At 38.3% G+C, this 12,713-nt stretch overlaps 1 protein-coding gene across 1 annotated transcript in view; it reads left to right on the forward strand.

Annotated features, from left to right (window-relative positions):
- The first annotated feature begins 1,270 nt into the window (after positions 1-1,270).
- The window catches only part of ttll5 (tubulin tyrosine ligase-like family, member 5), a 241,876-nt gene continuing 230,433 nt past the window's right edge, over positions 1,271-12,713 (forward strand). Inside the window, exons 1-4 of the mRNA XM_079833468.1 lie at positions 1,271-1,385; positions 2,092-2,198; positions 7,091-7,173; positions 7,548-7,654. Coding sequence (XP_079689594.1) covers positions 1,327-1,385; positions 2,092-2,198; positions 7,091-7,173; positions 7,548-7,654 — 356 coding nt within the window. The 5' untranslated portion in view covers positions 1,271-1,326. The remainder of the gene's footprint in view (positions 1,386-2,091; positions 2,199-7,090; positions 7,174-7,547; positions 7,655-12,713) is intronic.

A 12,713-nucleotide genomic window follows, 5' to 3' on the forward strand; every position in this document is an offset into this window, starting at 1 on the left:
AATCAGAAACCGCGGATGACGGTTGTGTCGCGTCGTACCACCAACCCATTGGGTAGCACTTCTAAAGACCGCCCACTCCTGGGAGATCCTACCAATCAGCGGCAGCTAAAGCATCTGACGATTTTAAATAGTTGAGTTTGAACCTGTTTATACAATCTATGGTTTGAACCCTGGAACAAATATTGTTTAGGGCAGAATTTGAGAATTATGTATTTAGCACCGTATGTTTATTATACTCAGAGACGTTTGGTCTATTTTATGAAAACAAAAGTTGACTTTTGAGCGGCGTGGTTAGGTAAAAAAGGTCTAGCTATATTTTTCATAGATCGAAAATTATTAATTAATTTAACATTACATTTTTTTTCTCATCTACGGGAAGTTATGACTGGGTTCAATGCAGAATTACAGGTTAAAAAAAAGACCTTAAAAAAATACAACGTTCAAATTTTCACCCGTTTACGCGCATGCGTGTAGCAATGGTTGTCAGCTGGTTGTTATAGTAACAGGCGTCAGGGCTTTAGCGTGGGCAATGGAGCTAACAGTTAATAATTACACGAAAAACCACTCAACTTAACACAAACAGGTATGTTACTAATGACATTTATGATTAAACTAACTGCTCTGTGTGTCCGAAGCTCTAATGCGTTGTGTTAGACATTCAAACGCTTTCTTCTTATATCAGAGTCTAGTTAGCGCGGTTAGCTAACAGCTCGTGAACTCTCTCCTGTCACACAACTAATCCCATCTTTCCCATATTATATTTATTATAAACTGCGATTTATGCAGAAGTTACTAGATCGTTAGGCACTTTCAGTTTGTCATAGTAGACAAGTGTTAAATAATTGTCTCAGATATGTAAAATAACTGAATGTTTTGAAAGTTTTCATTCTAAAACATTACCTTTTTTTTGCTTTTTAATTATGTATTTAAGTCATTTTAATCTTTGATGGCTATCTAGTACCTTCTTAGTTTACTGTCATTTGAAATAATTACATTTTATGTCATTTTCGTTTTATTTTGAAGGTTATTTTGATCATTGTTTTCTTATTTTGTATAATTCCAATGCACATTTTTATTGTTTGATATCGATAAAAGCAGTGTAAAACTGAAAATATTGTATGGAAGCCCCTCTAATAAATGCTTATTGTTTTGCAGATGAGTTAAGAAGATTGGAGATGCGTGCTTTCACACACACATTGAGCTGACACACACACACACACACACACACACACACACACACACACACACACACACACACACACACACACACACACACACACACACACACACACACACACACACACACACACACACACACAGAAGGAAATGCCAGCCGCTAGAGAACAGAAGGACGAATCAGGTTCATCGTCTGAAGATGATCTGGAGTAAGTGTCTTTACTTAAGCACAATGCATTAAGTATTGATCTTAAGATTATTAGATTCTGATCAGCAGTGACTACACACACACACACACACACACACAAACACACACACAACTACAGCACACTTCCGCTGTTGCATAGAGTGATTTCATGATTTCACAGGGCTTATCTTGACTAAATATAGACCAGTCAGGTCTGAAATAGTAACAGCCGCTCCTCAAATAGTCTAGATGTTCTGCACACATGTCTGTTTTCATCAGGAGAGCTTAATTCATGATCATTGTAATGTTTTTAAGAGTGACAAAAATGATGAAGGTTTCGATTTAGGACCCCATTGGTTATCATTTGGTCATCCAAACCCATTAGGTTCATTGAAAGGTGATGTTTAAAACATTAAAAATGTATATTACTAAGACTATGTTCACTCATAGTACTATAAATGGGAGAAAATGCTAATGCGCATTATAGCGGCTGTAGTAAAGGAAGTCACACCTTTTAAATAAAAGAGCCATTTGGCATCATTGACTGGACCAACCTGAATATATAAGTTCATGTTTATGATTTTGGTATGTATTTTCCCCATTGAAGTATGAGATGTGAGTCGGTTCTGCTGATACGGCCGGCGTGTTCTTTGAAAGGGACTTTGGTAATTCATCATATGAATGTGAGATTGACCTGACAGAGGAAAGTGTTCTCTGTGCTGTGATAGGAAGCACGTGTGTATCGCCTGGAGTGGGCTCAGTAGAAGGATTCCCGTTCTGCTCTTCTGTGCTGAAGCCATCGTGTCCAAAGATGTGGCCATCCGCTCCGTTGGAGGTACACACACTGAGAACACATTTATTCAATTGCAGTTCACACACATTCTGAAACATTAATATAATTTTTTTTTCTAGGGCTGTCAATAGATCACATTTTCTATCGTGATTAATCGCACACTTATTGTGAAATTAATCATACACCATTTATCTAATTAAACACTTATTTTGTCATAATTTGCTATATCCTAAATAAACAATCAGATTGAAGGGTGATTCTCACAAAACTTTATTTTCTGCAGCTTCAAGGATCATTGGAGACTCCAAAAGGACACAAAACCAAATAACCGTGGTCTTAAAACCCACCTTTTTAGCAGAGCTTTTGATTGATTTGTTACTTTAATTTTTCAGTTTTATTGTTTTAAATCTGTAGCACTTTGAGATTTTGTTTAATGTAAAGTGCGTTACAAATAAAATGTATTATTATTATTATTAAATATAAAGAGTCCATATAATTCTAGTATATAATACATTTATACACACCTAAGCACCCATGAAAAAAACATTGAAAGCACACATTACAGAATTCACAGTGTATAGTGTGGGTTTTCATTTTAGACATTTTATGTATAATGTAAATGTAGAGGAGTCAAGCTGCGATACCGAATAGAACCACACGGAGACGCCAGACAAAACAAATAAATTAGAGCTGCAACTAACGATAATTTTTTCTGTCGACTAATCTAGAGATTATTTTTCCGATTAGTCGACTAGTCTAGCGATTATTTTTTGATTGGTCGACTAATCTAACGATTGTTTTCCCGGTTAGTCGCCTAGTCTAGCGGTTCTTTTCCGATTAGTCAGCTAATCTATAAATTATTTTCCCGGTTAGCCGGTTAATCTATTGATTATTTTCTCGGTTAGTCGCCTAGTCTAGCGGTTCTTTTCCGATTAGTCGACTAATCTATCGATTATTTTCCCGGTTAGCCGGTTAATCTATTGATTATTTTCCCGGTTAGCCGGTTAATCTATTGATTATTTTCCCGGTTAGTCCCCTAGTCTAGCGGTTCTTTTCCGATTAGTCAGCTAATCTATCAATTATTTTCCCGGTTAGCCGGTTAATCTATTGATTATTTTCTCGGTTAGTCCCCTAGTCTAGCGGTTCTTTTCCGATTAGTCAGCTAATCTATCGATTATTTTCCCGGTTAGCCGGTTAATCTATTGATTATTTTCCCGGTTAGTCCCCTAGTCTAGCGGTTCTTTTCCGATTAGTCGACTAGTCTAGCGATTATTTTTTGATTGGTCGACTAATCTAGCGATTATTTTCCCGGTTAGTCGCCTAGTCTAGCGGTTCTTTTCCGATTAGTCAGCTAATCTATCGATTATTTTCCCGGTTAGCCGGTTAATCTATTGATTATTTTCCCGGTTAGTCCCCTAGTCTAGCGGTTCTTTTCCGATTAGTCGACTAGTCTAGCGATTATTTTTTGATTGGTCGACTAATCTAACGATTGTTTTCCCGGTTAGTCGCCTAGTCTAGCGGTTCTTTTCCGATTAGTCAGCTAATCTATCAATTATTTTCCCGGTTAGCCGGTTAATCTATTGATTATTTTCTCGGTTAGTCGCCTAGTCTAGCGGTTCTTTTCCGATTAGTCGACTAATCTATCGATTATTTTCCGGGTTAGCCGGTTAATCTATTGATTATTTTCCCGGTTAGCCGGTTAATCTATTGATTATTTTCCCGGTTAGTCCCCTAGTCTAGCGGTTCTTTTCCGATTAGTCAGCTAATCTATCAATTATTTTCCCGGTTAGCCGGTTAATCTATTGATTATTTTCTCGGTTAGTCCCCTAGTCTAGCGGTTCTTTTCCGATTAGTCAGCTAATCTATCGATTATTTTCCCGGTTAGCCGGTTAATCTATTGATTATTTTCCCGGTTAGTCCCCTAGTCTAGCGGTTCTTTTCCGATTAGTCGACTAGTCTAGCGATTATTTTTTGATTGGTCGACTAATCTAGCGATTATTTTCCCGGTTAGTCCCCTAGTCTAGCGGTTCTTTTCCGATTAGTCAGCTAATCTTTCGATTATTTTCCCGATTGGCCGGTTAATCTATTGATTATTTTCTCGGTTAGTCAGCTAGTCTAGCGATTATTTTTCCGATTAGTCGCCTAATCTAACGATTATTTTCTCGGGTTAATCTGATGATTCTTTTTTACTGATTATTGAATTTCAAAGAGGGTAGTGAATTTGTATATTATTTTAACATGAAATCAATGAATGATGACAATATTAATTGTATTTCAGGAAGGGTAGTGTATAGGGGTGGGTGATATAGCCTCAAAATTATATCACGATATTTCAAGAATATTTGCTATAACGATATTTATGACGATATAGAAAAAAAATGTATGGAACAAAGATTTATTGGTTATTGCAGCTGGTAGGCAGCAGCATTTATTAGTGCCAACAAAACCATAACAACATTTTAGTTTAACAATAATGTAATTTATGCCATGGTCTGAATATTTGATTCTGATTGGCTGGAAGGTGTGCAATAAAATCGTTTAATGCACAGGTAGTTCAGTTTTTCTGAGGTGTTTCTTACAGCAACACCAGATCGGTTTAGATAAAGTCTCGTGTAAACTGTCCACAGAATCGTTCAATCGAAATGATTTTAATCGGAAGACATAAAAGTGTGCATTTAAACGGGACTATTGAAGCGCGCGCACACACACACACACACACACACACACACACACTCGCATTCAGAGAGCAGAGATCGCGCTGCACATTCATGAGCACAGAAACTATTAACACCGCCCCGTGACTTTTAGCAATAAAATAGCTAAGTTACTGGATCACTACATTATATTTCTCAGCAACGATGGGGTTACATCGCTATTTTTCAGTAATAAACCCACATCTTCATTAAGAGAGACGCTGAACAGACGCAGTCACACAGGAACGAATCTCTCTCTCTCATTAATCCAAATAAATGCTATAATCCATTCATTCAAATAAATGTAATCTTACGCACTACTTTATCTCTGTGTCTGATTCAAAGAAGGCAGAAAGCTAGATCTAACGAGTCGTAACTGACGAAAATAACTGTCAATGTTACCCTTCCGATCAAATATTGCACTGCAAACATCAATAGCAGCTTTAAGTTGTCAATGTTTAGTCAGTTGTCAAGAGGGCTGACCTCTTGTAACCAAGTAGCTCCCTTTTTAGGTAACTTACTAAGTCGTTATCGGAGGCTGATATGCTGCTCTTCTTTACTCTGACAGGTGTTGTTGTTGTGCGCGCTAGGGAATGTAAATGCGCCACACGCCATAGCGTCGCTATATCATTGATATCGCGATATGACACTTTTTTTATCATGTAAAAATTTATACCGGTATTATCGTGGACGGTATGACTAGTAGTGTACTTAGGAAGCCATTTTATAATGAAATATATGAACACATGAAGCATTTTAAGCATTATGTATAACTAATGATACTATTCATCATAAAATGTATACAGAGTAGGCCTAATTAGGAAATGTTGTTTATTATAATAGTTGAGTATGATTTACTTATTGATTTGTGTCAGTAGTAAACAAAAATGCACTTGTATTTATCTGCAAAAGGTTCACATACAGAAGCTTTCAGCAGTGTTAAAGGAACACTCCACTTTTTTTGAAAATAGGCTCAAGTCTTAGGCCCAAATAGTTGAGTTTTACCGTTTTTGAATCCATTCAGCCGATCTTTGTATCTGGCGGTAGCACTTTTAGCATAGCTTAGCATACATCATTGATTCTGATCAGTCCATTAGCATCTCATTCAAAAAATGACACTTATATATACACTTGAATATTTTTCCTATTTAAAACTTGACTCTTCTACAGCTACATAGTGTGCTAAGACCGACTGAAAATTAAAAGTGGCAATTTTCTACACCGATATGGCTAGGAACTACTTTCTCATTCCTGCGTAATAGCCGCGGATCTTCGCGGCCGTACCAAAATGTTCCTTTAATGTTGAACTAGTCGTCTATTTTGAAGATATACATGTGCATAAACAACGACTAAAGCTGCCAGAAGTCGTCGTTCGGCTAATGTCCGTCCTGTGTCGTGTGTTTTGAATAATGACGTGCACTGAACGCTCTCTTCTCCCGGTCATTAGTGGACACGCCCCTTACTGCTGATTGGCTATACGTTTGTTTTGGTACTCGGCTGAGACACTTTTCTAAAGCAGTTTTGAAATATCACTTACCCCACCTTTTAAGGAGCATAGTGAGCATTGATTCACCCTGGTTTTTGTGGTGCATTGTGGGACTTTTTAGGGAGCGAACGTTTCAGTGCACTGGAAGGATTCTGCGATTGACAGCCCTTAAAATGGCCGACTCTTTGATCAGTTCCCTGACTACTGAACTAAAGATCGAGATGCACACTAATACATTTTTTTTAACAGCCACTTGTCGCCACCTATTGGTAAAATTGATAAAATCTTCATTTGAAGCATCAAAGTACTTTTTTTAAAAACATGATTTACTCCATTATAAACATCAGTGTTCATATAAACGATAAACTATACATACAAACTATAAACTGCTATCTCAGTACTTCTGTGATGAATATTGATAATTTGTGTGTTGAAAAGACTGTTTGTGAAGTTGTGTAATATCTATACATGAATCATAACGGCTCTTTCTGCATCAAAACGCAGATCTTTTAACGATTAATCATGCAGCTCTACTTGTTCTGTACTGTATTGTACACTCAAAATATAAAAATGTTTACTTCTTTCCAGTGACAAATCATTTTTACAGTTATACAAATAGTTAAAAGTTAGTTTATTTTCATATCTATTGACTGCCTTAATAAAAATCTTCATTTGCTACATGCCATTATAGTGTGACCTTGCAATTCTTGAAGCAGTATTTCTGAGTTTTCTTTTTTGTTTTTCTTTTTTTATAGAAAAATATAACTTGGGCTTCAAGATTGTGCGTACGGAGAGTCGTCTTGTGCGTGGCATCCTCGTCAATCATGGATTCCATGAGGTAAAGCTGCAAACATTAGCCATGTCAGGGAATGAAATGCAGTGGCATCTGATCAAATAATAATGAGTCAAGAATAAGAGATTCAAAATCACATCTGATAGGACCACTGGTTTATTTGGCACACTGGAATGGAAGGTGAAGTCGAGCACATTGCATTGTGGGATTCCACACTGTACTGTACATTGGTTGATGTTAGTTCAGTTTAGCTACACGAGTGTTAAGGATTCAAGCTGCAATTCAGCTTCTTCAGGCTAAGCTTTAATACAGTGGTTAGTGTTTATAAGGGCTCAGCACAATAAACCTCAAATGTAATGGCAATGAAATATCTGTAAGTAAATAACTAGGCTAAAATAATATTGTGTTATTGTGTTTAGGTGCACCCAAATAGCAATGATTTTAACCTGATGTGGACTGGCTCGCACCTGAAGCCCCACCTTCTGCGCACGCTACAGGATTTCCAGAAAGTCAACCACTTCCCCAGGTGTGTCTGTCATTACAGTTCTGTTGCAAAACACTTCCTTCTGAGGCTGGATCACATCTGAAACGTTATACAATTCACAGCTCATTTCAGTAGAACAGTAGCATGTTCATAACCTATACAATGCTCCGTATACTCTTTTTAAGTCCGTATAGTCGAAATGAAATGTGTGTTCTGAGTAGGGGTTGAAGTCGACATTTATGTGATGAAAGGCGAGTCGACGTCGACTAGAACTGAGACAGGTTTTTTTTGTGCACAGCTGATATGACGCAGGGCTGCCCATAAGGTTATTGATCCTACATAACAGCTTTTGTATCAGTTCTTTTGTCTTCTGCTCGTTCTGAATCAGAGACAGATAAAGTAGCACAATAAAGATTACATGAATTATATGAATTAGTGCTGGGAATCGAGAAAAAAAAAGAATTTCTCGTGATTAATTGCAAGTTTTTAATATTTTGATATTGTAATAATTTCAGTTACTCTCCAAATTAATGTAGAAACAATTTAAAGAGTTAAATTTTTGACATATTGTGTTGTAATGGCATGTTTTTATGAATGAAGGCCAGTATCACTGATGTCTCTATGAAACATTAATGACGTTACATTACAGTATAACTGAAAGCTCCCAATTTCCACATTTATTAGGCTTTAAAAAACAACGTTTAATTTAAGTGAACTTAAAACAATCTTTACATAAACCCAAAATAATAAATGTTATTTTTACCTGTGGCCTTCCCTGTTAGACATATACAGAAATGTAATAGTTATCAACACCTTTCTTAACTGCATAAATAATAAATGAAATACAGATTAATCATCATTAAAGCTGCAATTTTTTCTGTTCCCGTTGTTCTTTGATGAACATTAATGACGGGCATCATCGGTGCTCCTGTCACTTTAAGAGCGGCCGCTGATGAACATGACACGAATCTCACGCGCATCTCATTTCCTCACAACTCTTTAAGTTCATTTAAGACGTTATTTAACTAATTTAAAACTCCTAATACGAGAATACTCAAAATTCTCTGTGTTGTTGTTTGTTCAAGAGCAAAAGAGAACTCGATGTGAGCAGGAAACTGACGCGAGTCTGTCTGTGCGTCGAGTGTGTGTGTGTGTGTGTCAGAGTGTCCCTCGATTAGCTGACATGAGACGCAGCCACACAGACAGGACATAGACATACACACACACACACACACACACACACACACACACACACACACACACACAGACTGGACATAGACATTCAGCGCGCCGGGTTCTCTTGTGTCTTGTCGCGCTTGGAAGTATTTACATGAATAGGAGCGTGATCATATAATGTAACGCTAGGCAAAAATGGATATAAAAACAGATGCTGCGTTATTTGCGTTAAATATTTTTAATGCGTTAAGCTGAAAGAATGAATCGCCCGCGTTAACGTGTTAATTTGCCCAGCCCTAATATGAATGCATGAAAGAGTGATTGTGTGTGAATTCATTCTACCTGGCAGTGTCTTTTTTAGCTATCAAGAAATATATGCTAGAACTTTTCAGTTTCTAAGCTATTTTATTGATAAATCCCAGAACAGTGTTGACAATACATTTCTGCGCTACTGAATGATTTTGTGTGAGGTGCGGGCGATCTCCATGTGATGTTCGAGCTATGTGTTTGTGCAACAATGCTGCACCGCATTAGTTTAGAACGGTGATTAAGTGACCTGTACAATAGGCTGTTGCATTCTCCCGATCAATTTTGAGAATCCAGATGGTATATTCAAACATGTCTTGTGGAGAGCTCTCTGAGTATGTGTTTATTTGTCATTTTAATTGTTGGAAACGGAGTCTCACAAAATCCTGTGGGAAACACTGTATATGATAGTGCACACTCACATTGGCGCCCTTTTGTTTAGTCACGAGGCGTTAAACGTCGGCGATAAACTTTGATGTTTGATGACGTTTTGTTCACACATCACCTGAAAACCATTTAGACTAAGACCATGTCCACACGAAGCCAGAACTTTCCCTATCCGATCTTTTTTTTTTCCTCGTTTCAAGAAATATCAGCGTACACACGAGAGCATGAAAACGGCTCAAAACGATGTAGTATACATGCCAGGCCAGTATGTGGCACTGCAATTCTGCCACAGAAATACACTAAAAACGGAGAAGAAGAGTTGTGGCTAGAAGGGGTACGGCAACAGTCGGAGGTGAGGTAAAATCTCACAATAAAATTACAATAAATAAATTTGCTACTTACCAGATGTGTTTTATTAACACATACACCTATCCCAACCCTAAACATACCCTTATAATAATGCAAATACAGTAATTAAACAGCGCAGTATTGATGTGCGCATGCCCAGTGCTGTAGTTGTATTCCTTCAAGTCTTCCCCCCGCAGGACGTGGTGTGATGACATCACCGTTTCACAAAATATACGGATTGGCTGTACACACGAAACCGCAAGGGTGTCGTTTTCAGATGTATCCACTTTAGGACCCGGTTTCAAAAAATAGCGGTTTCAGTCTCCCAAAACGCCGGATCCGTGTGGACGAAACGCCAATACGATAAAAAATGTATACGTATACAGTGATACGCGTCTCCGTGTGGACGGGCCCTAAAAGATTGAATCTGCGATCCAATTCAGTTTTTCAGTACTGAATGGAATATGTAGAGTATCAACATTTCGCTCACTTTGTCCGCCATCTTTGATGGATTTTAAAGGTCCGGTTTTTCGTGTTTTTTTGAAGCTTTGATTGTGTTTACAGTGTGCAATATAACATAAAAAAACACAGTATTTTTCACACAATTTACTGATCTGTATACTGCTGTTTTCACTGTCCTAAAAACGGCTTGAAAGATTTCCCTGTTCTATAGGGATGGGACGATACACTTAAACTCACGATACGATGCACCTCGATATGCTAGGGTTACGATACGATACGTCACGATACGATATCCAAAAAGAAAAAAAAAGAAGAAAATATTACTGTATAACAACAACTTATTTATTTTTGTTTCAGCTGCACACAGGGAAACACAACACTTTTTCTCTCCCGTTTCTCGTTGATGACTTCTGCCGTGATGGTTCTATAACTCTGTGTTGCACGCGAGGTCCAGCTGTCGGTGGTCAGGGCGACACAGTCGGCAGTTTTTAGATACTCTTTCACGCTTTGTTTGGTTTCGTTGTAAATTTCCAGGATTACCTTCTCTGAAAAATGTCCTCGACATGGCATCTTAGGGCGTTTTCACACCTGAAAGTCTGCACCAAGGTCCGAACCGAAGTTCATGTTTTGATACTTTTTATATATTCGGTTAGTTTTGGTTTGGTTTCACATTGCAATTATGCGAGCGCACTAAAGAACTTTACATGACACACTTGCGTCCACTCGTCATCATCATGTGGGCGACATCTAGACATTGATTGATTTGTAAACGGATGTGCGTCTGACGTCAGCGTCTTTGACAAGTTGAATGAACGGACGCATATCGTTGCCACTATTGAACAGTGCGCATTGCTGGACTATTTTTTTTTATTCGTTACGGTTAAAAGTGGACATTTCAAGCTTTAAATACACATATTTCTCATGTTTGTGAGACGAGTATCTGCTGAGCTTGGGTTTATTTGAGACCCGCTCCAGTTCATGTGTAAAGCATGTGATCGCTCCCGCGATTATTGTCTGCTATAGACTATTTGCTTCTTATTTATGAAATCCAGGCAATTATCTGATTAAACGTCGATTAAATTTAAGATACAATTTATACAAAACGAAATTCCCATTAAAGAAATGCTTTCTAAGCAAAATCATACAAAATTTCGTTCAAAATTATTTCTGACTTTCTGTCTACTGACATATTGCGCATATTTTCACTTTTCATAATCAATGTAGCCTAGATTGAATTTAAAAATAACGTTATAATATTTAAACATAAACAGGAAGTTCCTGTAAATGCTCTGAAAGTGTGAACCATACAGAAAATGCTTTCACACTAGAACCGAACCGAACCTTTGTTCAGTTTGATCCGGACCGAGACGACCTCTTTTCGTCTGACCAAATTTCGTCTGTTTGGTCCGGACCGTGGTAAGGGGAGGTTTCACACCTGCAATTTTGATTCGGACCAAACTGAAAAGTCCGAAAATCCGGACCAAACAAGGTAGGTGTGAAAACGCCCTTAAACTTGGGCTCCAGCACATTGAACATTTGGATGAATTTTCTGTTCTCTACAATGTTAAATGGAGCCATATAGTCCGCTATGAATTCGCCAATGAGCCTGGTTATCTGTTTTGCACGCGGACTTGACGGAGGTAGAGTTGGTGTCAGCGCTTGTTTCATGGTCCGCTTTCCCTTCGGTAGGCTCGTTTTCTCCAGGGCCGTTTTCACATTTTTATGGTGATGTTAAAGGTGGTGGTTCATGTTTGATGTGTTGGATGTGGTGTACGGAATGACAGCACGGCATAGCTTACACACAGTCTTAGTCGTGTCAGTTACTCTATTGCCGTCTTTGTCTTTTTTAATGAGAAAGCCAGACATATGACTTGTATCCAGGCGGAGCGTCCTCAATTTCGACCTCATTTGACTCCATGGTCGGCTGTTTGGGGGCAAGGCAGTTGGTGCTAATGCTAATATTTGTTAGCTCGCTGCAGTGTTGTTGTTGCAACATGCGCTGTCTTGACGTGGCGACGTACCGCACCGTTCCCCGGATATACATTTTTTTTCATTTAGTTTTTTTACCCTGCTTGATCAGCAGATGGTGCTGCCAGCCTGCCACCATAGACTGTATGTCTTCCCCATATACATACACACACATATAATACACTAAATTATTTATATACTACGCAAATCATATGCAGCAGTGCCATCTATCTTTATTTTGCGATCCATTTTTTTCGACCTCGTTTTGTATCGCGATATTTTGTCAAACGATATTTCGTCCCATCCCTACTGTTCTATGAAGTCCCTCCTTCAGAAACACGTAACGAGTTCTGATTGTGCCAGCGGTTCCCGTGTTGTGATTGGACAGCAGCTTATCGCACGTTGCCCGGAAAGGTCACGCCTCTTACCATAACGGAGAGATGAACGCGCTCAA

The sequence above is a fragment of the Gobio gobio genome (genome assembly GCF_949357685.1).
Source record: "Gobio gobio genome assembly, chromosome: 13".
Taxonomy (NCBI): Eukaryota; Metazoa; Chordata; class Actinopteri; order Cypriniformes; family Gobionidae; genus Gobio; species Gobio gobio.